Raw genomic sequence first — 24,666 nt, 5'->3', positions numbered from 1 at the left:
CGCCCTCCCGCCCTCGCGCTCCCTCCCGCGCACTCGCGGTGGCCGCGGCTCCGAGGTAAGCGCCCTGGGGCGTCTGCGAGAGGGGGCTGGGGGACGCTGCCCTGGGGGTGTCTGTCGGCACGCAGCTGGGGGGCCCGAATTGTTGGCTAGGGCAGCCGGATCAGGCGCTATCATTGGGGGGCTCCTGAGGACCCCGCCGTTGGGAGGGGGATGGATTTGGAGCCGGGAGGGTGTTTGTGGAGCACCATAGCGGGAGGATCTGTCGGCAAAGAAACTGGGGAGGGGGCTAGATTTTAGAGGGGGCGTCGCTGTCTGGAAGGGTATAATGGGGTCCAGCAGCAACGCCTTGAAGAGGCTGGATTTGGGCCTGGGGTGCCGAATGAGGCTCCGTAAAGGGGGTGTCCAATGGCACCGCAGCTGGGAGGGGGGGCTGGATGTTGTCTGGGGGCCTGTATGTGGAGCTATAATGGGGGTTCTGTCGGCACCGCAGCGGGTGGAGATTTTGTCCGGGGGGGCGTAGGAGACAATAATGGGGGCTCACGGCTGCGCCGCTGGGGAGCTGGATTTGGGCCCAGGTGGGGGTGTTCAGGGCAGGCTGGGGGCCTGCTGGCAGGGGATGGGGGTTGGTGTTGGGGACCGGGGCCCTGGGGGCTAAGTCGAGGGCCACCCAGGGCTGGGGGTGGTCCCAGCGCGGTGAAGCCCCTCCACCCCACTTCGCTGTCAGCCACCGCACCTTGGCCGCCCCTGAGCCCTCTCCAGCCTCCTGCCTGGCCCAGGTCTAGTCCAGGGCCCCAGCCACAGGGGAGGGGCCGCAGTGGGTGGAGAGAGCCGCCCGGATACCCTCGCTGCAGTGGGGACCCCGGGAGGGTTCATGGGGCCCCCAAGAGCTGACAAAGGGACAAAGAAAGCGTCTCTTTCCCAGAGTGTCAGGCAGGGTGGGGGTACCGAGTGTGGCCCCCCCTCTTGGGGGCGCTAATTGGTGGGGGGGGCAGGGGTCACCTGACCCTCTGTCCTGCTCTCTATCTCCTGGCACCTCCATAGAGGGGGTGCCTTAGGGAACCCCTGATATGTAGACACTGGAGCTTAAAGTATTTGGAAGAGTCCTAGAATCCGGGCAATTCACACACTCTCTGCCCCTGTTAGAACCTCTCTGGCTGAGATCTTTGGCATCCTCCCCCTGAGGTTGTCATCTTTGACCCCCAGATCCAAAGGGAGCTGGGGCTTGGGGTTTGGGGTCTGGATTTGGATTTAAGGAGGAAGGAGGGGAGACCAATGGCTGGGGCTACAGAAGGGACCCCCACCTTATTTGCAAAATTGCATTTCTTCATGTTTCTCTGGGTTCCCTCAGCTTCTCAAGGGGTTCAAAATCAAAGTTCAGAACCCTGGGACATCCCCTCCCCCATAAGCTCCCCTGCCCTTATCCCCTTTTCCACATCCTAGTAGACGTGGTTTTCTTTCAAGGATAAAAATTTCAGATGTATTTGGGCAGTTGCTGAAACTCTATTTTGAGAGAGTACAGGATGTGGGGAGATGGATGGGGGTTTCGGGTGGGGTCAGGACTCACCTGAGGAGGCCCCAAGCTCTACAGGAAGGTGGCTGGGGGTCCGTGGGGCCCATAGGAGACCCCTTGGATACTGGGTAGGTGGCAGCCTGCCAGAAACCTCATTAAACTATAGTGTGCCCACCCTGTACCTGCTCATTCCCAAGAGCAGATTGGGAAACTGAGGCCCAGAGAGGCAGCACAGAGGGTGAAGAGTGAAGCCAGGCCTCTCCACTCCTGGGGCTGCTAGATGGGGTCAGGGGAAAGGTGCCCCCACATGAAACCCAAATGCTTCCCCAAAGGTTACCCTGGGACCCCACTCCTCTGTCCATCCTGGGCTGTGCAGAAATTGGACCTGGAGCTTCCAACACCCCAACCCACTCCAAAAAAAAGGGAAAAGGCAGGAGACTGAGAGGTGTGGCCTTAGACAGGTCTCTAGCACTCTCTGGGCTGTGATTTACCCAGAAGATGCTTTTTGGGTCTAAGGAGCTAAGTGGAGGGAGATGAGGCAGAGAGAGGTCACATAAGAAAGCCCTGGATTTGTAACCTCTCCACTCTCCTCCTACTTCCCCCCTGCCTTCTGCCAGAACTGAGCACCCACAGGTCCTCAGGGTCCTGTCGCCTTCTCTGCTTTGAGGTGAGAAGGTGTCTTTGAGCCAGAGGGAGTATTGAGTCACCTAGGAGGGGCTGTTTTTCCTCTAGGCTTCAGTTTTCATCTCTGTCCACTGGGCAAAGAAGGTGCTGGAGATTTGTGCTGTAGAAGAGTTTGGCATCTGCAGTGGCTGCCCAGGGCTTGTGACAGGAGTTGCTGAGGTTACCTGGACCTGCAAGATAGAAATCAAACTGTCCTTGGAAAGGTGACCCTGACGTCAGCCGGCGGGACAGGGGAGCTGGGTCCCCAGGGGCTGAAGGACATGCTGGTTGCTGCCCGTCTCCTGGGGGAGAGGGTGTCCCTAGCTGAACCTGGGGTGTGGCCCTGTCCTCTGTACCTGGCCCTTTGCCAGGTGATGCTGGGGGCCCAGAGACTCAGCCAGGGTCACGACAGGTGGAAGCAGGGAAGGCCACCTGGAGGAGGGAATGTCAGCACTGGGCTTGAAGGATGAAAAGGATGTTGCCAGGAGAAGAGGGCGACAGGGATTCCAGGTAGAAGGAGCAGCAAGGATAGCCACTGCATGGTGAGCTGTGGGAGTCCTGAATGGCTGGGCTATTTTAAGGGTGGGACACAATGAATAATGAGGCCTGAGAGTTAGCAGGGGTCATGAATGCCAAGCTGAGGAGCGGGCTTTATCCCAAGGGGAATAGGGAGCCATAGAAGGTTTTAGAATAGGAGAGTGAATGGGCAACATTTCAGGCCTTGAGCAACAGTGAGAATGAGTAGCTACCAGGAGACAGGCTCCTGGAAGCCAAGTTAGCTGCTTGGAGCGGTGGTACCACGGACCACCCATCCTGGGTGGCAGGAAAGTGGGGTTGGACAGCCATCTTTTCCGAACCCTGGAAAAATAATTCTGGCATTTGTTAGGTCCAGGTGACCCTCCAGACTTCTTCTAAATTTCCAGGTACTATGGGTTTTCTGAGCTGGAATATTTAAGATAGCATGATTCTGAAATCCTTCTAAAGGGCTGCAGATTCTCATTTAAAGGGCTACAGATTCTCAGACTGATTCCTCTAAGACCTAGCAGTGATTGGGGTTGACTGTGGGTAGAGTCTCACTTAGCAGAAATAGAGAAACTGAGGCTCAAGGGAGCCCCCAACAGACACAGGCGAGAGTTCAGTATATGGCCTAAGAGGTCTGGACCTTAGTCACAAAATTATTTTTTACTGTCATGGTCATTCGTCACCTGTCTTTCGGGGAGGTCCAGATAAAGTGGCAGACATTAGAACACTAAGGAGGTAACTTGGGAGGCCAGTTCTATTCCTTTGGGCAGGGGTATGGGCTCCTCACCAGGCACCCTCAATGACCCTTCACAGTCTGGTCCCAGGGTCCAAATGTGGCTACCCCAGGACCTGCAGGGACGGAGGCTCTGTCTAGTGAGGACTACGTCTCCCAGGATGCACCGTGACCCAGGCTGAGCCTGCATTCCAAGGGCAGACCTAGGAGAGAACTTCCTAATTCAGGAGTCCAGTAAGGATTTTGGGTTCTCAGGGCAGCCCTTGTCCAAGGCAGATAGGGAGATAAGTCATTCAACAAATGCCCCCAGTGGCCTCCATGTACTGTGTCCCATGCTGCATGACACTGGGATCCTAGAGGGGGAGGTTTTAGCTCTGTTTGACTCTGTTTGGCTCTCAAGGGGGAAAGGAAACAGAGGCAGGCATTGGCCCTCTGCTACAGAGGGTCAGGGCCTGGGCAGAGTGAGCAAATAGGACTGGTGAAAGTGGGCTCTGCCCAGTGGATCAGAGAAGATGCACTTTGGAGGGGCATTGCAGCTAGGGCTATGATGAATGTGTAGGAGTTCACCAGAGGAGACCACACGTTCTCTGCTAGTTTCAGAAGAACCTTTTTCCTTCCCCGGAGTAAGAGTCTGTGCAGTTGAAACAGCCACTCTAAATTATTGCCCTTAGAGGTTGCCTTGGCAGATCAGACTTGCCTAAGTTTGAGCCCACCTCTTCACTCACTCATGCCCCCTTCTCTGAGCCTCAGTTTCCCCATCAGTAAAACATAGATGCTATTCTCTCTCTTAGGGTTCAACATTTCAACAAGAGGATGCAGGATGCAGGCACATGCCAAGCATAATCCTGTTGTTTTTCTTACTCCAGAAAAAGGAGTTACTTTGAAAAGCAGAAATTGTGGCTTCTGGCCTTTATTTCAATGGGAGCTGAGGGTCTTTGCTCTCATTTGATAAGCTGACAAATATTTTTTAAAAATATGTTTTTATTGATGTTTTAGACAGAGAGGAAGGGAGAGGGATAGTTAGAAACATCAATGATGAGAGTCATTGATCACCTGCCTCCTGCATGCCCCCTACTGGGGATTGAGCCCGCAACCCCATCATGTGCCCTGACCGAAAATGGAATTACGATCTCCTGGATCATACATAGGTCAATGCTCAACCACTGAGCCACGCCAGCTGGGAAGTTGACAAATATTTAATGAGCACCTACTATGTGCCAGCAATGACCAAGGCTGACTGGGCCCTGCCCTTGTCAAGCTCACAGCCAGGTGGGGATATGGACACTAACTAGAGAGAGAAAGTAAGTCAAATATAATAAGTGCTCTGAAGACCATAATATTGGATGATGTAGCTGAGAAGGGCAGAGCTGATGGAGTAGAGAGGGTGTTTCTGAGAAGCTGGCATTTGAGCTGAGACTTGGAAGATGAGAAGGAGCCAGTCGTTCAGAGATCTGGAGGAATATTATTCCAGGAAGAGGGAACAGCCTGTTCAAAGGGCCTGGGACAGGAATGTGCCTGGCATGTTGGAGTAAGAGAGGAGGTCCGTGTGGTTGGAGCAGAGTGAGTGAAGGGGAGAGGAGGGGGAGGTGAGGGCAGGGAGGGGGTGGGGCAGGGCGGGTTGTACAAGGCCTTGTGAGGGAGGTGGGAGCCCTGAGGGCTGTGGGCAGAGAAGGGTGGAGCCTGACTCGGGTAACCACAGGTGCCTCTGGCTGCTGCTAGGAGGACTACTGTGGGCAGCGCTGTGGGTGGGACGGGATGCTGCACTGGTCCAGTGAGTGATGATGCAGGCTGGCCAGGTTGAGGCATAGGGGGGGTAAAGAAATGGGTGGATGGGGTAGATTTTGGACTTGCTGATGGATGGATGTGGGAAGGGACTGAGAGCCCCTTTCTCTGGGGGCAGTTAGTGCTATGATTAAGAGTGTGGTGTCTGGACTAGATGACCTGGGTTGAAATTCCAGCTTGGCCATTTCCTAGCTGTGCAACCTTGGACACATCACTTACCTGCTCTGGGCCTCAGTTTTCTCACCTGTAAAATGGGAGAAGAACCCCTCCCAACTACCCCACCAGTATCTTCTCTAAAGCCCCATAGCACAGGGCTTGGAACACAATAGATGTTCCATAAGTGTTTGCTTTTATTTCCCTTTGAATGTCTAATCTCCAGGTTCTGGGGAGAGAAATAAGGCACAGATTGGGTGGCAAATTCCCCGAGGTCACCCAGCAAAACCGGGGGCCCCTCACTGTTTTTCTCCATTGATGCACATTTCTCATGACCCATCCCCCAGTGCCCATGTCACTCTGCCAATGATTCTGCCATTCCTGAGCTGTGACTCACTAGGACTTGTGGTCTGCTCTGACCCCAGGACCTTCCCTTGGGACCTATTTCCCGCTTTTATCTTCTTCAAGTTCATTGGCCAGGTCTTCCGTTCCCAGCAGCACTTGGCATAGTAGCCCTGCTTGCCTCCAGCCCAGCATCTCTCAGTGGTATCCCCCTGCCTTTCTGGCCCTATCCCACTTGGGGATCCCTGTGACCTCCCAGGCAGGGCCTCTGAGAGGGGGAATTCTGGGTGGGGGCTCAGCCTGGAGTAAAGGAGGGCTTCCAGAACCCCAAGTGAGCAGGACTGGGGTCCCCATCATCTGCTCTCAGATGGAGGACACTGAGGGTAGGGACCAGATCTCTTTGTTCTCCCTAAAGTGGAGTCCTGAGAGCCAAACCTGCTTCCCTCTGTCTCCCAAAATGGTGCCAAGAGCAGGGCCTGACTCCGTATTTCCTCCAAACTGGGGCTGAAGGCAGGGCCAACCTGTCCCCAGGCCTGCTCAGCCGCCCCCCCACTTGGGAATCTGTGAGTGCCGAGCCCACCAGCCCCCAGCCCGGATTCCCTAGGAGTCCCCAGTCCCCTTGGGTGCTCTGTTTCCAGGCCCCCTAATGATTCTCTGGGTATAAATGACACTTTAATTTCCTCAAAATGGTCTCAGCATCAGCAAGAAAGCAGCCCCCTCTTCCCCATTCCTAATTACAAGTTGCTGCTTCCGATTTGCCTCCTGGTGTCCCAATTTCCAAACAGGGATTAAAGTTAATTACCCAGGAGCACCCACTCCCCATCAGGGCCGGGAGTCCCAGGGACCTGCCCATATCTCCCATTCAAGGTCCTGCTTCTGCCACCTGGTCTCCTCTCTGGTTCCCTGAGTGGCCTGGGGACAGGACAGCCTCTCTCTGGGTCTCCACTTGTTTATTCTCAAAATGTTCATTCAGACTGTGTGGCCTCATAGACAGATGGCACATTGTGGGCGCTCAATAAATGTCAGCAAGAGGCAGTATATCCACATGCCTGGGTTCAAATGCTGGCTTTATCCTTCTGTGCTGTGCAACCTTGGCCAAGTAACCTAACCTCTCTGAATCTGTTTTTCCATCTATAAAACAGGGGTGATGATGCTTGTGTGATGGTGCTGGTCTCTGCGTCATCTGGTTGGTGTGGGCAGGAAATGAGTTCATGCATGTGAAGGGCTTGGCCCAGTACCTGGCCCACGCATAGTAGAGGCTTCATAAAATCTTCATGTCAATCCCTGCTCTGCTGGGCTGCTGTGGGATGGATATGCTCGGGTACTCTGAGTGCTATCCTCTTCAAAAGAGACCCTCAGCATTAACTGAGTGCTGACTGCATACCCAGCTCTGCCAAGCTCTTGACACACAGTCCTGGTCATGGCTCTACCCCTTGCTGTGTTGGCGCACAGTTGGTTCTCAGGAAATAAATATATCCTTGCAGCTCTTTTATAAGTATGGACTGCTTGTGGGACATTCATTCAGCCAGTGTCTGCTGAGCACCTACTGTGTGCCAGACCCCCTGCTGTCGTGGAGCTGACAGTTTCATACCTCATTCACAGAGGAAGAAGCAAGCCCAGGGAGGGGGAGAATGTAGCCCAAGGCTGCACAGCAGTCAGTAGTTTACTAAGCAGCTATGAGTACCTCATTTACTCCTTGTGATAACCAGGTGGTGCCGGGGATCATGATGGAGAAACGGAGGAGGGTGGAGGACAGGAGGCTGCACTGGCCACCTCCCAGGCTGGGGAGAGATGCTGTAACTGGCATTGAGAGGGTATCGGGGGTCGAGACGTTTCTCCACAGCCGCCCCACCATGCCCAGGGCCCCAGGAACACCCTCTGGCTGCTCAGCCAAGTTCCTAGACAGCTCCAGAGCCCGGCTAGGCTGCGACGGGGGCGACTGAGGCAGCTGGAGGAGGCAGCTGTAAGCAGAGCCGGTAACTAGACCTGGATGGTGCAGGGGCCTGGCTGCCAGGCAGGTTACTTGATCTCCTCGGGGACGCCAGGCCCCGGAGCTGGGATCCTGGAACGGCTGGGCTGACAGGAGCTCCTTCTATGGAGATGGGCATCTCGCCCCAATCTTTGCCATGGCAGATTGGAGAAATGGGCTCTGAGCCTGACCCGGGGTTACTGAGCTCCTGCCATGATACAGCAGCCCAGAGAGGGCTAGCTGCTGGCCCAAGGTCATTCAGCAAGGTCATTTCACATAGAGTGAGCATGTGGGCCAGGCCCTGTTCTAGTGCCCCATTTTACCAAAGGGGAAATGGTCTTGTCTGGAAAAGGGGGGAAATCCCAGGAGTCCTCTCCTGACCTGCTGGGACCTTTTCACTCTTCCTTCAATGGTTCCAGTTACTCACCAACCACTGTGCTCAGCCTTTCACCCAGCACTGGGCTGCTGTTGAACCACCTTTCCAACGTGGCCACTAGGAAATTTAAAACTACACATGTGCGTGCATGGTTTTCTGTTGGACGTTGCTGGTCTACAACATGTCCTTTCAACCCTGGAGCAACATTTAAGGGTTGAACTTATAGTTACCTACTGGGGAAACCGAGGCCCAGAGAGGGGAAGTGACTATTGGAGGCCCTGCAGCTGATAGGAGGCAGAGGCAGGATTTGAGCCTAGACTGTGCATTTCGGACTGGGCTGCTACCTGAGGCTCTTTGGCTGGCACTGTTGTCTGCCCAGCCCTCATTCTGGGCCTCAGTTTCCCCAACCTGCCACCAAGAGTGGGTTAGGCTGAGCAGGGCAGAAGGGTGGGTAGACAGCCTGTCAACGGTTAATTGGGGTCTTTGGAAGCTGACAGCCAGAAAGTCATCAATAGGGGAGTGCAGACAGAAACTTCCCGGGTGTCCAAGTGTGTACACTTGGACACAAAGGCGTGTGCACACACAAGTGTGGACTGCCCACCACTGCTGGGGCACATGCTTGTTCTGTGATTGTATCCATGGATACATGTGAACACACAGACACCATGACATGCAGGGACTTTGGGGCCTGTGGACATGTGTGGGGGGGACCAACCCACCTGCGGACACCCATGCAGTTACGGAGGTGATGGGCAAAGTTGAACCAGGCAAGAGGTCCAATCTGGGTTCAACTGCTTGTGCTGACACTTAGTTCATCCACATACAAGCCATTATTGAGCACCAGTGGTGTACCAGAAACTATGGGGACATATCACTGGCCAAGATACACCCAGGCCTGCCCTCATGGGGCTCACATTCCAAGGGGGCAGAAAGGCTTTGAATGAGCTGTTACATGAGTGATTACTTCATTTGGGGGAATTGGTACATAAGCCAATTCTCTGAATTATTGTGCACTCAGGTCTCTGGAGATAGAGCTAAAATTCAGGCTCTGATTGGGCAGATCTGGGGTAGGGCATGGGACTCTGCATTCTAGTAGCTTTCAAATGAGGTGAGGCTGCTGGTCTGAGGACCATATTTGGAGATGTAAAGGGTGTAAAGGACCCTTTGAGAATGTGACACCAGGTGTGGATGGGGGGGGGACATGGGGAAGGGTGAGGCTGCTGGAGTCCACGGTGATGGGGGTGGGGAGGACTCTCTGAGGAGGCAGCATTTCAGCAGAGACCTGAAATAAAGAGGGAGACTTGTGGATATCTGGAAGAAGAGGCTTTCGGGTGTGGGGGAACATCCCGTGCAAAGGCCCTGGGGCAGGACTGTGCCTGGCATGATGGAGGAACGGAAAGGAGGCCTGTGTGGCTGAAGCAGAATGAGCAAAGAGAGAGGGAGGAGATGAGGGCAAAGAGGGGCAGATGAAGGCAGGTCATACAAGGCCTTGTGGGCCACTGGGAGGACTTAGGCTTTTACCCCTAGGAAGGTGGGAGTCCAGGAGGGCTGCGGACAGAAAGCTGGCATAGCCCTGACATAGGTGCTCACACAGGCCCTCTGGTGGCTGATGCAGGGAAAACAGGCTGGGGGAGCAAGGGTGGAAGCCAGGGGATCAGGGCGGAGGGTGCTGCACTGGTCCACGCAGGAGATGACTGGGGCTGACCAGGGATTGGACTGGGAATGGGTGAGAATTCTGGATAAATTTGAAGGCAGAACCCACAAGACTTGCTAGCATTGGATGTGCGGGTGAGAGGGTGAGGCTGGGGGCAGCGGGGGTGTTGATAGGAATTGGAAAGTGATTCCTGGGTATGGCCCGAGCCCTCAGCTGCAACAGGCAGGACCAAGGAAGCACCCGTTGGGTGGAGGAACATCAGCTGTCAGTCAGTAGTTCAATTGGATCTATACATTCAGCACCTTCCAGTAAAAATCCTGAGAGGGCTTGTTTTATCTGTTGCTTGTTTTGGAACTTACCAGCTGATCCTAAAATTTATACTGAAGCCCTGGGCTTCAAGAGTAGCCCAGGTACCAGGGCAGGAAGAAGTAGGAAAAATGTTCCAGAAGGAAATTCAAACCTGTGACAAACTAATAGTAATTAAGGCAGTGTAATACCTGGGAAGTCATTCCAGAGACCACTTGGCCATGGGGGGAGATGAAGTGTGGTGGCCTTGAGGAATTTCCATCTCTGCCTCAGCTTCCTCATCTGTACAATGGGATTGCCTGTCACGAGTTGGAGTGATGGTTGAGGGGTCAAGCTGAGAGGCCCAACCACAGCTTGAGCCCTTCTGGATGGGAATTATCGCTTCACCAATTTATGACTGTCCCCCGCCCCCATGGGCATGAATGCATGTCCCAAGGCTGCAGGCAGCAAGCATGTCCCCTCCGCAGGCACACAGACATGTGAGTGTATGGGTGCCCTGCAAGCCATGGGGTGCACATGCTGGCCACACACGTCCCTGCCTGGTGGCAGCTCCCGGTGGCCAGGTGCTGGGGCAGGTGGTGGGGCGGCTTCCCGGCAGGCGGGCGCCGGGCGGCTGCTAGCAGAGGCGCCTCGAGTTTCATGGAGAGAAGCAGATGGTCTTAGGGGAGCTGGGGGAGGTGCTGAGGCCTCTGGTAACCCCGGGTGGGGGGAGGTAAACTGAGGCCAGGTACAGTGGGTTGGCCCTAAAGTAGCCCAGACTCCCCAAAAAAGAGCATGTGGCGTTCAGTTCTGTATTATCGTCAGAATAACTAACCTGAAAAGACACAAAGCATCACCTCACACTCATTAGGGTGGCTGCGATCAAAAAACACGCAACGAGGAGTGATGGGAGGCTGTGGAGCAGTTGGAACACCGCGTACTGTTGGTGGGAAGGTAAAGTGGTGGGGCCACTGTGGAAACAGTATGGCATTTTCTAAAAAATAAATAAACATAAAGTTACCATATGACCCAGCAATTTCACTTCCGGGTACATGCCCAAAAGAATAGGAAGCGGAGCCTCCAAGAGGCGGTTGGCGCCCCTGTTCCCAGTAGCACCGTTCAGTTACCAAGAGGTGCAAGCAACGCAGCGCCCATGCGCAGGTGACGGATGGACACAGGGCGGCCCATCCTCGCACCAGAATATTCAGCCTTAAAAAGGAAGAAATTCTGACATGTGCTACCACATGGATGAACCTTGAGGACATTATGCTCAGTGACATAAGCCAGATGCAAAAGGACAAATAACGTGTGATTCCACTCACAGGAGGTCCCTAGAGGAGTCAGAGCCATAGAGACAGACAGTAGATGGTGGGAGCCAGGGGCTGGGGGAGAGAGTGGGAGTTAGTGTTTAAATGGCAACAGAGTTTCAGTTTGGGAAGGTGAGCAAGTTCTGGAGATGGATGGTGGTGACGGTTGTACATTGTGAATGGGCTTAATGCCACTGAACAGTACACTTAAAAATGGTTAAGATAGTAAATTTTATGTTATATATATTTTACCACAATGTACAAAAATGTGTTTTTTTTTAATAAAAAAAAAAAGGCACAGAGCAGACAGAGCACCAGAGAGGTCAGGGTTGTCCAGGCTGGTGGTGTAGGGAAGAAGAGTGGGGTAGGCACCAGTGGGGTTAGCAGTAAAGTTGGGGGCTTGAATGCCAGACAGTGGATGGGGCCTAGACCTGGGGTCATTGGGAGCCATGGGAGGCTGCGGAGCAGGGGAGGATCTGGGGAAGGAAACTCTTAAAGAAGGAATGTCACGGCTGTGCACATGTGGGATCCGGATGTCCTCTGAGTCACAAATCCTGGAAGTTCAGGGTCATAGAGAGGAAGCCCTGCTGGTCCCTGCAAGGCCTTCCTGTTTTGGCCCTGAAGACCAGGAAGCAGGCACTCCAGGGCCAAAGTTCCCTCACCACCTCCGCCTCCAGGGGCTCAGAATTTCCTTTGAGGCCTGGGCAGGGCTTGGAAATGTCCCTGCTACTGAGATGTGGAAAGTGAAGCATGGGGCTTGCTGGGACTTCTCAGAAGGACAAGGCTGTGGGTTTCTTATTTGGGGCCTCTGGACTGCACCCCGTTCTGGAAGGGGTATGGACGGCTAGGTTCCAGAGGGTGAGTTCTACAAACACTTCCACCAATCAGATAGTCATTTAGTTGGGGGGGGCCTTCACTCCACATGCCTGGAAGTTTCTTTAAAATTCTTTGAATGGGAGTGGGAAACAGACCCCCTGGAGAAGTAGTGAGGCACCTGTCACAGGGGCACTGGAACAGAGGACAGAAAGGCTGGTCTCCGGAAGGAAGTCAAACTTACCCGGGGGCCTTTGAGGCCCCTGGCCAGCCGGAATATTCTGTGATTCTAAAGTACCGCAATTCCCAGATTGTGGTTGATAAAATTCCAAAGGACTTTGAACTTTTTTGAGGCTTTCATTTTAAGATATTTATGTTTTAATTCTACTTTTGAGATTAATTTTTAAAGTATCTTTTGAAATGTATCTATTATCATTATTATTATTGTTTATTTAAAATCATTTAATTTTACAAATTAAAATCATTTAATTTAAATATTATCAATTTTTTGTTAGAAACAGTTTCCTGAGCTTTCACTAGTATGTGGTAAGAACGTTGTTGTGGTAATTAAACAAGTGCTGGTATTATTATTGTTAGTGCCGTGATTGCTGTTATTTCAAATTATCCCAAGGGGGAATTTTTCTGGAGATTGAAGGTCCAGGCCGCTGCGGCTCGTAAGCGCCATCTGGCGGCGGGTGCAGGCCACGCCGCTCACCGCCCTACCCCTCGCCCCGCAGGTGTCACCTCCTGTCGTCCGGACCTCGCCATGCGGACTCCGCGAGTGCCCCCTCCCCGCCTGGCCCTATTGCTCCTGCTGCTGCTCCTGGGGGGCGCCCACGGACTCTTCCCCGAGGAGCCACCGCCGCTCAGCGTGGCTCCCAGGGACTGTGAGTGGGGATCCTGGGGGAGGGGGTGTCCCGAGGAGGCTTGCTCCCCGACTGAGCCTGCTCCCCCTCTTCCCCCGGGACTCACTAGGCCAGGCGCATCCGGTTCTGAATCACCTCCTCTGTTCCCCCTGCCCCAGACCTGAACCACTATCCCGTGTTCGTGGGTAGCGGGCCAGGACGCCTGACCCCCGTAGAGGGTGCCGATGACCTCAACATCCAGCGGGTCCTGCGGGTCAACAGGACGCTGTTTATCGGAGACAGGTAGGGGGTCTGTCAGCAGAGTGTGGGGAGCAGGTGGAAGCCTTTGGGGGAGTTTTCATGGTGGGGCCTATTTGGCTGGAATGTGATTGTGTGATACCTGGGATGGGACTCTTTTTTTTTAATCCTTACCCAAGGATATTTTCCATTGGTTTTTAGAGAGAAGAGAGGGAGGGAGGGAGGGAGGGGGGAGGGGGGAGGGGGGAAGGGGGATAAAGAGAGAGAGAAACATCGATGTGAGAAAGACACATCAAGCACACATCAAGCGGCTGCCTCCTGCACCCGGCCTCCTGCAACCCAGGTGCATGCCCTTGACCAGGAATTGAACCCTCAACCCTTTGGTGCTCTAATCACTGAGCTACATAGGCCAGGGCTGGGGTGGGACTTTTAAGGATGCTGAACTCTGGGTGTGGTTGGAGCCCAGTGCCTGCTGTGGTGTGTTAGCAGATGGGACAACTTACTGGGTGCCTACAGAGGGTGCTGAGGAGGTGACATTTGATTTGAAACCTAAATAATGCAGTCAGCCCTGAGGAAATTTGGAGGAGAGGGAGACATCCAGGTAGAGGGCACAGCACGTGCAAATGCCAGGATTGTGACTGGCCTGTTAGAGGAACAGCAAGGAAGCCCGTGTGGCCAGAGCAGAATGAGTGAGGGGAGAGAGGGAGGGGGTGAGGGGAGGGAGGAGACAGAGGCAGGTCATTTAGGGTCTCCTGGCTTGACGGGAAGACAGGTTTTTACCTGGAGGGAGGTGGGAGCCCTGCAGAGCTGTAGGTAAAGGGAGGGAACCTGATTTTGGTGGTCGCAGTCACCCTCCGGTGGCTTCTTTGGGAAGAATAGACTGTGGGTGGGGGCAAGTTGTGGGGGACTGAGCTGGTCCAGGTGGGAGATGATAATAGGGCTGGAATAAGGTGGTGACCATGGAGAGGGTGAGAAGTAGGTGAGTTCTCAATAGACATTAAAGGCAGAGGAGACAGTGTTAGCTGATGAGTTGGATGTGGGAGGGGAGGATGTGAGGGTGACTTCCAAGCTGTGGTCTGCACCCCCAGAAGGACAGACATGGACAGAGGAAAGTGAGAGGTGGAGGACAGAGGAAGGGGGGTAGCAAGTTTAAGGGAACAGTCAGGCTCAGGATGGCCACATTGGATGTGAAATGTCTGTGAGCACTCCCCGTGGTGATGTTGAGGGGCAGCTGGCCCCCAAATCTGGAGCTCAGAGGAGGCCCAAGCTGGAGACAGGACTGTGGGTGTTGTTATGAGGGTATAGTCAGTATTAGAGTGGACCAGGCTGCTCAGAAGGGGTGTGGTTGGGGGAGGGAAAAGGCCAGAGAGAGTCTGAAAGGTAGGAGGGAAGCCTGGTGAGTTTGGGGGCCCATGTGAGAACTGAGTTCCCAGGAGGAGGGGGGACCTGCAAGGGTCAGACATGGTGGAGGGGGGGGACAGAGAAGTGACTGCTCTACCTCATATCAGTTGGCCAATGGGCTTGGCCAGGGCAGGTTTCTGTGACATGAGGGGTGGGGGGAGCCTGGGGTAGACTGAGAGCTGCTGCTGGGTGGGGCACCTGCTGTAAAGGAGTCAGACAGTTCATCATGTTTTGTGTAGCCCGCAGGCCATCAGGTATGTAAGCCTGAGGTGGCCTGTTAAAGCACATGGGTGTGCTAAAACGTGTGAGTCTTTTTAGACACGAGGCTTGTTAGGGCACATGCAAGCATGTGAGGGCATGTTCAGTGCTGGAGTTGCTCATGGCAGAGGCATTGTCATGCCCTTGCATGTTCCATGTGGGACACCACATCTGCCACCAGGAGGATGGAACATGGAGAGGGTAGAGGCCCCCAATCTCACTAACTGCACCTCTCCCTCAGGGACAACCTGTACCGGGTAGAGCTGGAGCCCCCCACTTCCACGGAGCTTCGGTACCAGAGGGTGAGGATGGGGTGCAGGTGGGAGGGGAAGGGACAGCCCTTGGGGCTCTCACCAGAGGAAGCTGACATTGCCCTGAGGAGCAAGGTGGATTCGGGCCTACCCAGTGGGGGTTCCTAGGGCTGTTGGGTACCCCTTACCCCTCACCAGCTCCCTGTGCCCTCAGAAGCTGACCTGGCGCTCCAACCCCAGCGACATCAACGTGTGTCGGATGAAGGGCAAGCAGGAGGTGAGAGGGCCCTGGTCATGCCCCCAATCAGCCTGGTCACACCCAAGGCAAAATCCTCCTCTCCCTTCATCCCAGGCCTGGATCCTGGTGTTGTCATGGCTATGCCCAGAGCCTGGCCATGACCCCGAAATGGTCCTCAGTCATGGCCACTTCCTTAGGCCAAGTCTTGCCATAGCTACACCCCTTCAATGGCCGCTGATAGAAAGTAGATATTTCTGTCCTTGCCCTTCCCTTAATCATAGCCATGCCCCTATCCGGCCCTATTTTAGCTGTGACCATGTCCCTAATGTGGTCCTAGATCTAGACTCGCCCACATCCCTGCCCCTCTTGGTAAGTCCTCATCAGTCCTGGCTGCCCTCCACCCTAGCCGCTCCCTATTAAGGCCCACAGACCTGACTGCGCCCCTACACATGAGCACGCCCACTTTGGCTTCTCTGTTCCCTCCCCCCCCAGGGCGAGTGTCGAAACTTTGTAAAGGTGCTGCTACTTCGGGACGAATCCACCCTCTTTGTGTGCGGTTCCAATGCCTTCAATCCTGTGTGCGCCAACTACAGTGTGAGTCTCTACCCTTCAAAGTCCTGGTGGCCCAGGCCCAACTTCCTGACCTTTGCTCACCTGCCTTCCACTAGCCGTGCCCTTTCCCCCGCCCACATAACCTCCTACAGGAAGCCTTACTGGATATGTCCTCCTCGCCTCCTCACCCAGAGCTCAAGAGACTTCCAAAGGAGGCCTCTATGAGGGTCAGGGAAGCCCTAGTTATTTTACCTATGATCCAGTAACAGGATTAGCTAGAACTGACTCCTAGACCCATTTAGAGATCAACAAACTGAGCCCCAGAGAGGTTAAGTGAGTGATCAAGTCACTCAGCATCCAAGATAGAGACAGGATTCCCCTTGGAGGGGGTATGGGGAAGCCAGGGGGCTGCCAGGCGTAGCCAGGGGCTCTGTCACTCAAGCCCTGTCCCCCTGCAGATAGACACACTACAGCCCCTCGGAGACAACATCAGTGGCATGGCCCGCTGCCCATATGACCCCAAACACGCCAATGTCGCCCTCTTCTCTGGTGAGTGTCCCCCCAACTCTGACCACATGATGGGGCCCCAGCCTCAAGCAAGGCATGGCATTTTCCACTCTTGGAGTTGGGGTCATTTAAAAGGTGACTGGGAGACTGTCTGTCCAGCTGTGAAATAGGCAGAATCTCAGCCCAGGGTTGGGGCTCAGTGGGAGTTGGGGTTCATCTGGGCTCAGGGCCTCAGCAGGGTTGGGGCTCAGCCTGAGCTCGGGGCTTAGATGTGGTCAGGGCTCAGCCTAGAGACAGGATAACGGGCTCAGTGAGGTAGACTGAGTCTTGGAAAATCAAGTATTGACCCACACAGCCTCTGGCCTCTATGATCCAATCTCTCACCTGCTTTCCCCCATCACTCCCATCCAGAAGGAATGCTCTTCACAGCCACGGTTACCGACTTCCTAGCCATTGATGCCGTCATTTACCGCAGTCTTGGAGACCGACCCACTCTGCGCACCGTGAAACACGACTCCAAGTGGTTTAAAGGTGGGATGGACATTCATCAAACTCTCCCCCTCCACCCCACCAGAATAACAGTCCCAGAGGAGACAGGAAGGGGGCGCCCATCTCATCTTTGGAACCAACTGGCCTCTTTAAAGACAAAGCTAGAGGAAAGATTAGCCCTGGCCGGGTAGCTCAGTTGGTTAGAGCATTGTCCCAATATGTCAAGGTTACAGGTTCAATCCCAGTTCAGAGACCATCCAAGTATCAACCAATGAGTGGCTTGGAAGCCCAAAATGGAACTACAAGAGAGGTATAGCAGGAGCTCAGCTCTTTAGCACATGAGGGAGGAAGGTGACAAAAATAGTAGATGTTGCTATTTGTGGAGGGTAGACACCGTGATTTAGGCCTCTGACACTCACCACTTCCCTCAAAACCCCAGAACTTTGAGTCTGTTTTCTTTTGTCTGGGTAATCAACTGATTTCCACCCTTCACCACAAAAGCAGCCACCCAGGCCGACGCGTTCCCAGCTCTAGATGCGCCCTTTCTCAAGTCAGGGCAGGGCTCTGACCCCTCCTCTCCCGTAGAGCCCTACTTTGTGCATGCCGTGGAGTGGGGCGGCCACATCTACTTCTTCTTCCGGGAGATCGCAATGGAGTTTAACTACCTGGAGAAGGTAAAGCGCCATTTCCCCTCCCAGAGAGGCCCAGGTGGTGGGGTGTAGAGTTGAGAGGCATCCATCCATCCACACATCCATCCACCCACCCACCCACCCACCCACCCATTGTCTCATTCATTATCCATCATCTCCTTCAGATCAGTCCACCCACCCATCCATCCACTCAGCCATCCACCATTCCTCCAGCCCTCTCCCTACCCATCCATTGCAGCAGCCACACAGTTAAGTGCACAGACTGCCATTTACCACTGGTGTGACCTTGTGCTGGTCACTTCCCTTTCTCTGTGCCTCAGTTTCTCCATCTATATAACGGGAATATCAGTAGGCCCTCCTTGGTAGAGTTTTGGGAGGAGAGTAAGAGATGATGAGAATAAAGCACCAGATTCATAGTAAACGATCTGTAAGTATAAATGTTGATGGTCACGATTGCCACATTGCTGTGATCCTCACTGTCATTCCCACATTTCCACTGGGGAATCTGGTGCCCAGACAGGTAGAGTGACTGGCTGGGACACCACAGTGAGCCAGGGCGAGCCTCCTCCATCCCAGCCTGGGTGGTGGGCAGTGTGGCCTTTGGTGGGCTCAGGTGCCATCTGTCCACTGTTACACCAGGTGGTGGTGTCCCGCGTGGCCCGGGTGTGCAAGAATGATGTGGGAGGCTCCCCTCGCGTCCTGGAGAAGCAGTGGACGTCCTTCCTGAAGGCGCGGCTCAACTGCTCCGTGCCTGGGGACTCCCACTTCTACTTTAATGTGCTGCAGGCTGTGACTGGTGTGGTCAGCCTGGGGGGCCGGCCCATAGTCCTTGCCATTTTCTCCACCCCCAGCAACAGGTCAGTGGATGTTGATGGGAGTGAGCTGGGGGCACCAGGTGGGCATGAATGGAGAGGTCCCACATTCACTCATTGCCTATTCCCCGGTTCCTAGGCTGGGCGAGATTGGACCCCCAAGAGGCCTTGACCCCAGGCCACAGTAGAACAAAGCCACACTGACCCTCCAAGGCCCTTTGGTCAGAACTAGGCAGATGGGAGACATCAACACCCACTGCTTTTGAAGGAGAGGCTCAGAAAGGACTACCTGGAGGAAGGGACATTGAAACTAGGCTTCAGTGGTTGTGAGATGGAGGAAAAGGGAAGAGCATTCCCAGTTGGAGGAACAGTATGTGCAAAGCTGTGAGGCTGCAATGAACTTGGAATGTTTAAACAATAGGGAGGAGCCCATGTGGCTAGAATGGAGGGAGCAAAGGGGAAAGTGGACAGTCTGAGGGCAAGGAGGTGACAGACTGCAGGGAGGAGCCTGGATTTTATCCTGGAAGCACTCATGAGCCGTAGGAGAGTGAGGAACAGAAGAAGGAAGGGTTGTAAGGGGGCAAGAGTGGTGTCTGGGAGACTGAACATTCAGACAAGAGACAATGGAGGCCAGGAACAAGTGGTTGCAGAGGAGCTGAAATATGATCCCATCTGAGCACTGTTCAGGAGGCAGAGTGACTGGATGGGGCAGGTGGGTGACACCACTGGCCCAGGGGACTGAATATCTGACAGCTCCGGAGGACAAGGACTCCTCCACACAGTTGCCTGAGGCAGTGCCTCCTACCAGGCTCACAGCTCCCTTTCACCTGACCTCCCCAGCATCCCCGGCTCTGCTGTCTGCGCCTTTGACATGACACAGGTGGCTGCCGTGTTTGAGGGCCGCTTCCGTGAGCAGAAGTCCCCTGAGTCCATCTGGACGCCTGTGCCGGAGGATCAGGTGCCTCGGCCCCGGTGAGAGCCCCCTCCATCCTGAGACAGGTGCCTGGGTGGGTCCTGTCCCCACAACCGAAGTCTGGGGACTCCCAGGCAGTTATTTAGCTGTTACCAAATTCAACCACACCTATTACACAGATGAGGGAAACTGAGGCCCTTGGGGCAGGGCAGTGGGTCCCACAGGGAATCAGCTCCTATATAGGGGCCCCCAAACTGCCCTGACCCCCTCATCTGCACCCAGGCCTGGGTGCTGTGCAGCTCCCGGCATGCAGTACAACGCCTCCAGCGCCTTCCCTGATGAGATCCTCAGCTTTGTCAAGACCCACCCCCTGATGGACGAGGCAGTGCCCTCGCTGGGCCATGCGCCCTGGATAGTACGGACTCTGACACGGTCAGTCCCCACATGTGCTGGGGTCTAGTGGGGCAGAGGGTGAAAACGAAAGCCCAGGATAGGGTGGTGGGTGGGGAAGGAGGACAGGGCTGACTGTGGACACAGGGGAGGGCGGAGAGAACGAGAGCAGTGTTCTGGAGACGGTATGTGGCTCTGAGGACTGACCAGAGACACACAGAGAGAGACACAGAGGGGCAGGGACAGAGATAGGGAGATAGAGATGGAGAGAGGGAGACAGGGACAAAGACAGAGGGAGACAGACACAGAGAGAGGGAGACAGAGAGATAGTGAGAGAGAGAGAGACTCACAGAGAGGGAGACAGAGAGACACAGAAAGAGGGAAATTCAGGGAGAGAGAGACAGGCCCAAGTGGGAGCCGAGTTTGGGGGGTGTTTTGGAGGAGGGTGATGTATGCTCACGTAACCACGCCTGGGCCCACCTTGCTTGGTGTGGGTGGTGTGTCTGTGCCTGCCCAGTGAGGGTGGGACTGAAGGGGCTGTGGTGCCAGACTGACTCCTCTTGCCCTGGCCACAGGCACCAGCTGACTCGAGTGGCTGTGGATGTGGGCGCTGGCCCCTGGGGCAACCAGACTGTCGTCTTCCTGGGCTCCGAGGCGGGCACCATCCTCAAGTTCCTCGTCTGGCCCAACGCCAGCACCTTGGGCACCTCTGGGCCCAGTGTCTTCCTTGAGGAGTTTGAGACCTACCGGCCAGACAGGTGGGGCCTGGCAGAGGCCGGGGGGTAGGGCCAGTGAGCAGGGAGATGGGACACAACCCCTGAGTCTTACTAATCTGCTCACCCCAGGTGTGGACAGTCAGGTGGCAGTGAGACAGTGCAGCGGCTGCTGAGCCTGGAGTTGGATGTGGCCTCAGGAGGCCTGCTGGCGGCCTTCCCCCGTTGTGTGGTCCGCGTGCCCGTGGCCCGCTGCCAGCAGTACTCAGGGTGCATGAAGTGAGTGCCCCCGGGCCCTCTGCTGGGGGAGTATGGGGGCATTAAGGGGAGATGACCATGGGAAGAGGGGAAGAGCTGATTTTCAGTTTAGGGCCCAACAGCATCCTGACTTGTTGAAAGATGAGTGGGGCAGAGGGCACAGCACATGCAAAGACCCTGGAACCAGACCATGTCTGGGGCTTTAGAGGAGGCTCTAAACAGTGAGGAGGCTCATGTGGCTGGAGAGGAGTCACTGAAGGAGGTGAGGGCAAGGAAAGGATGGGGGCAGGTCATGCAGGGCCTTGTGGGCCATGGGGAGCACTTAGGCTTTTACCCCAAGGGAGGTGTGGGCAGAGGAGGAATGGGACCTGAGTCACATTTTTTTTTTCTTTTTCTGAGTGACATTTTTAAGAGCAGCAGTAGCAGAAGCTGGGGACCAGGGAGGTGGCTGTTTCCCTACCTCTAGAATGGGTGGAAAATCAGATGCAAAGTCCTGGCCCCCCCGAGCTCTGTGTGAGCCCTGCACACTGAGAAGCCCCGCCCACCCCCATCATCATGGCAAGTGACGCCATTGCACAGAGCCAAGGCACACGCTCTGGGGCAAGCCTGGTGGGCTCCAATCCTGGCTCTGCTGCTCCGGTTTAAGTGAACTTTCCTGAGCCTCAGTTTTCTTATCTGTAAAATGGAGAATGAATAGCCTCCCCTGCAGAGATTTGTGGCCAGGACTCCCGAGCTGATAGTAGAGGCATCGTGCAAGAGACTGTGGCTGATGGACCTGCTGGGTCCCTTGTCTGCTCTAGGAACTGCATTGGCAGTCAGGACCCCTACTGCGGGTGGGCTCCTGATGGTTCCTGTATCTTCCTCAGCCCTGGCACCAGGTACGAGGGAGGGGGCAGATGAGGGGAGGCTGTCGGACCCACCTGATGACCAGGGCTCCCCCTCCCCCCCTCGGGCTCTGTGAGAGGGGCTTCTGCTGACTGTGTCTGTCTTGCCCCCATTAGGGCCACCTTTGAGCAGGACGTGTCCGGGGCTAGCACCTCAGGCTTAGGGGACTGCACAGGTAAGTGGGGGAAAGGGAGGAGACCTGGGAACCCTCCCTTGGGGTCCTCATGCCATTTGCAGCCCATGTCCAGATGGGGGGGCTACCTTTGGAAGGGCAGGGGGTCCCACTTCCAGGTAAGGAGGTAGGTGAGGGTCAGAGAGGTCAGGGGACAGACAGATGTATGGACAGGCTTTGAAAGGGACAGAAAGAGCATGCGAGGCAGACGGATGCTGGAGACAGATGCCAAGAAACAAACGGATGAGCGGGCTTTAAAGTGACAGAGACATCATAGGACAAACAGGCGAACAGCCTTCGAGAGGACAGACAGGCCCCAGAGAAACAGGCACTGAGAGACAGACAGGCTTTGGAAGGGGTAAAGAGACATCACGAGGGAGCCAGGCAGGCGGATGGGCAGACAAGCCCGCGGCGCGAGGCGCGGACGGTGGGTCCCGCCGGCCTCTCACGCGGCGCTCCCGGCCAGGGCTCCTGCGGGCCAGCCTCTCGGAGGAGCGCGCCGGGCTGGTGTCGGTGAACCTGCTGGTGACGTCGTCAGTGGCGGCTTTCGTGGTGGGCGCCGTGGTGTCGGGCTTCAGCGTGGGCTGGTACGTGGGCCTCCGCGAGCGGCGCGAGCTGGCCCGCCGCAAGGACAAGGAGGCCATCCTGGCCCACGGGGGCAGCGAGGCCGTGCTGAGCGTGAGCCGGCTGGGCGAGCGCCGGGCAGGGGGCCCCGGGGGCCGGGGTGGCGGTGCGGGGGGAGCTGGGGGACCCCCTGAGGCCCTGCTGGCCCCCTTAATGCAGAATGGGTGGACCAAGGCCACACTGCTGCAGGGCGGCCCCCACGACCTGGACTCGGGGCTGCTGCCCACACCCGAGCAGACGCCGCTGCCCCAGAAGCGCCTGCCCGCCCCCCACCCCCACGCCCTGGGCCCGCGCGCCTGGGAGCACAGCCACCCCCTGCTCCCGGCCTCCGCCTCCTCCTCCCTGCTGCTGCTGGCCCCGGCCCGGGCCCCCGAGCAGCCCCCTGCCCCCGGCCGGGCCCCCCACGGGGACTTCCCTCTCACACCCCACGCCAGCCCAGACCGCCGGCGGGTGGTGTCAGCGCCCACGGGCCCCTTGGACCCAAACACAGCGCCCGACAGCCTCCCGCGGCCCTGGAGCCCGCCGCCCACGGGCAGCCTTCGGAGGCCGGGACCCCAGGCCACGGCGGCCGCCCCCCTGCGCCGCACGCACACGTTCAACAGCGGCGAGGGCCGGCCAGGTGACCATCGCCGTGGCCGCCACCCCCGGCCCAGCACGGACTTGGCCCACCTCCTCTCCTGCGGTGGGACAGACAGGACTGCGCCCCCAGTGCCCTAGGCTGGGGCCCCGGACGCCTCGGCCGCGCCAGCCGCGGGAAGAGGAGCGAGAGATCCAGCCCGACTCGCGCGGGTGCTCCAGACCCCCAGCCCAGTGCGGGGGGGCCTCCGCCGCGAGGAAGCACAACGGCCTGGCCCCCACCCTGATCGGGCCGCGGGACATGAGGCGGTTGGGGGGTGGCGGGAGGACGTGCTATGGATTTGAGGTTGACCTTCTGTGCGTGGGTTTGGGTTTGTTTCCAATTTGCGGTTTTTTTTGCAGTTTTCTACCCAATTGCACAACTCCGTTCTCGGGGTGGCGGCCCAGGGCTTGGAGGTGGCGGGATGAGGAGGGGGCCACAGCTGCAGACCCAAGTGCCCCCCCTCTAGGTCCCTCCTTCACCTAGGCTCCTGGCGTGTGTGAGTGTGTGTGTGTGTGCATGCCATGTTCGTGTGCAAGGGGCCAGGAAGGGGAGGGAAGTGTGCGTGTGTATGCCCACGAGGCCTGCTGCCGGTGTGTGCGTGGGGATGGGCACTCATGCAGGGTGTGCGTCTGTGTGTGAGTGCGGCGGCTCCAGCGGCCTGGGCGTTGGCTGAGCCAACACAGGGGCTTCCAGAAGGCCAGGGGGGCCTCCACGGTGCCGGTTAGGAATTTGAGGGGAGACAGAGAGGGGGTTTCAGGGAGAGGGGCCTGCCCGTAAGTCACACTGGCAGCAGCTGTGTAAAAGCCCCGGGGGCAGCAAAGGTGGGTGGGCCCCCCTGTAAATAAGGCCCCAGGGTGGTCAGAGGGTCCCACGTCACCTGTCCCCTTGTGACCTCCCCTTTGACCTCCAGCTGACCATGCATGCCAGCTGAGTGGCCAGCTGAGACCTGGACCCTCTCTGGAATTTGCCTCCCCAACCCCCTCCACATCAATAAAACTGTTTACAACCACCGGCCCCCAAGGCTCTGGGTCTGCTCTGTCTCCCAGGGGTGGGACCTGGGCAGTGGCATTGCCCTGCACAGTTGGGAGCACCTGTAATACTCACGGCTGGGTCACAGCAGCCAACAGAACTCTGGGGCACTGACTGTGGGAATATGGAGAGTCGAGGGGTTCCCTGTCTTCATATGGATGGGGGCCAGTTTCTGATCGGTCCTTCAGCAAATATTTATTGTGCACCTACTATGTGCCAGGCACTGTGTTGGAACAAAGACCCCTGTCCTCATGAGCTCACAGCCTAGTGGGGAGACTGACCACATACAAGCAAACTAGGACTTGATTTGAGGTAGTGATATGAGTAATGGCATAAAAGCTAGATAATGTGCTAGGTAGAGGTGACTGTGTGGGGGGGAGAACGGGTGGTTAAGGAAGGCCTGCTGGGGTAACATTTGAGCTGAGACAGGTGAGAAGGGACAGCCCTGGGGAGATGTGCAGATAGAGCTTCCAGGCAGAGGGAACAGCCAGTGCAAAGGCCATGAGGGGAAAATTCACCTGGAGGATGGGTGAGGCGGCAGCCAGTGTAGCTGGAGCAGTTGGTGAAGGAAGGTCAGGTGGCGATGAAGAGGGAGAGAAGGGTAGGGCCCCAGGTTGGCAGGGCCTAGCAGGTGAGGAGTACAATTTTTTTAACTGTGGCAAAATATGTATAAATACACATAAATTCAAACGT

The 24,666-nt window shown here is 56.1% G+C and overlaps 1 protein-coding gene across 2 annotated transcripts; it reads left to right on the top strand.

Annotated features, from left to right (window-relative positions):
* Positions 1-23,958, top strand: SEMA6B (semaphorin 6B). Of its 2 annotated transcripts, none has more exons than XM_087816667.1 (17): positions 1-55; positions 12,847-12,996; positions 13,134-13,257; positions 15,113-15,173; positions 15,337-15,399; positions 15,853-15,954; positions 16,371-16,461; positions 16,831-16,950; positions 17,494-17,582; positions 18,198-18,415; positions 19,211-19,342; positions 19,566-19,715; positions 20,249-20,431; positions 20,519-20,665; positions 21,445-21,522; positions 21,646-21,704; positions 22,168-23,958. In XM_087816667.1, exons 2-17 carry the CDS (start codon positions 12,876-12,878, stop codon positions 23,040-23,042), a joined length of 2,613 nt encoding a protein of 870 aa, XP_087672793.1. In that variant the 5' UTR covers positions 1-55; positions 12,847-12,875; the 3' UTR covers positions 23,043-23,958. The 2 variants fall into 2 exon arrangements, with proteins under 2 accessions (XP_087672793.1, XP_087672792.1); XM_087816666.1 differs by lacking the exon at positions 1-55 and adding an exon at positions 11,984-12,154.
* Positions 23,959-24,666: the final 708 nt, after the last annotated feature.

Source organism: Miniopterus natalensis, chromosome 4, assembly GCF_054644295.1.
Source record: "Miniopterus natalensis isolate mMinNat1 chromosome 4, mMinNat1.hap1, whole genome shotgun sequence".
In the NCBI taxonomy this organism is placed as follows: Eukaryota; Metazoa; Chordata; class Mammalia; order Chiroptera; family Miniopteridae; genus Miniopterus; species Miniopterus natalensis.
Note: the sequence above shows the minus strand (reverse complement) of the source record. Positions and strands in the feature narration are given on the sequence as shown.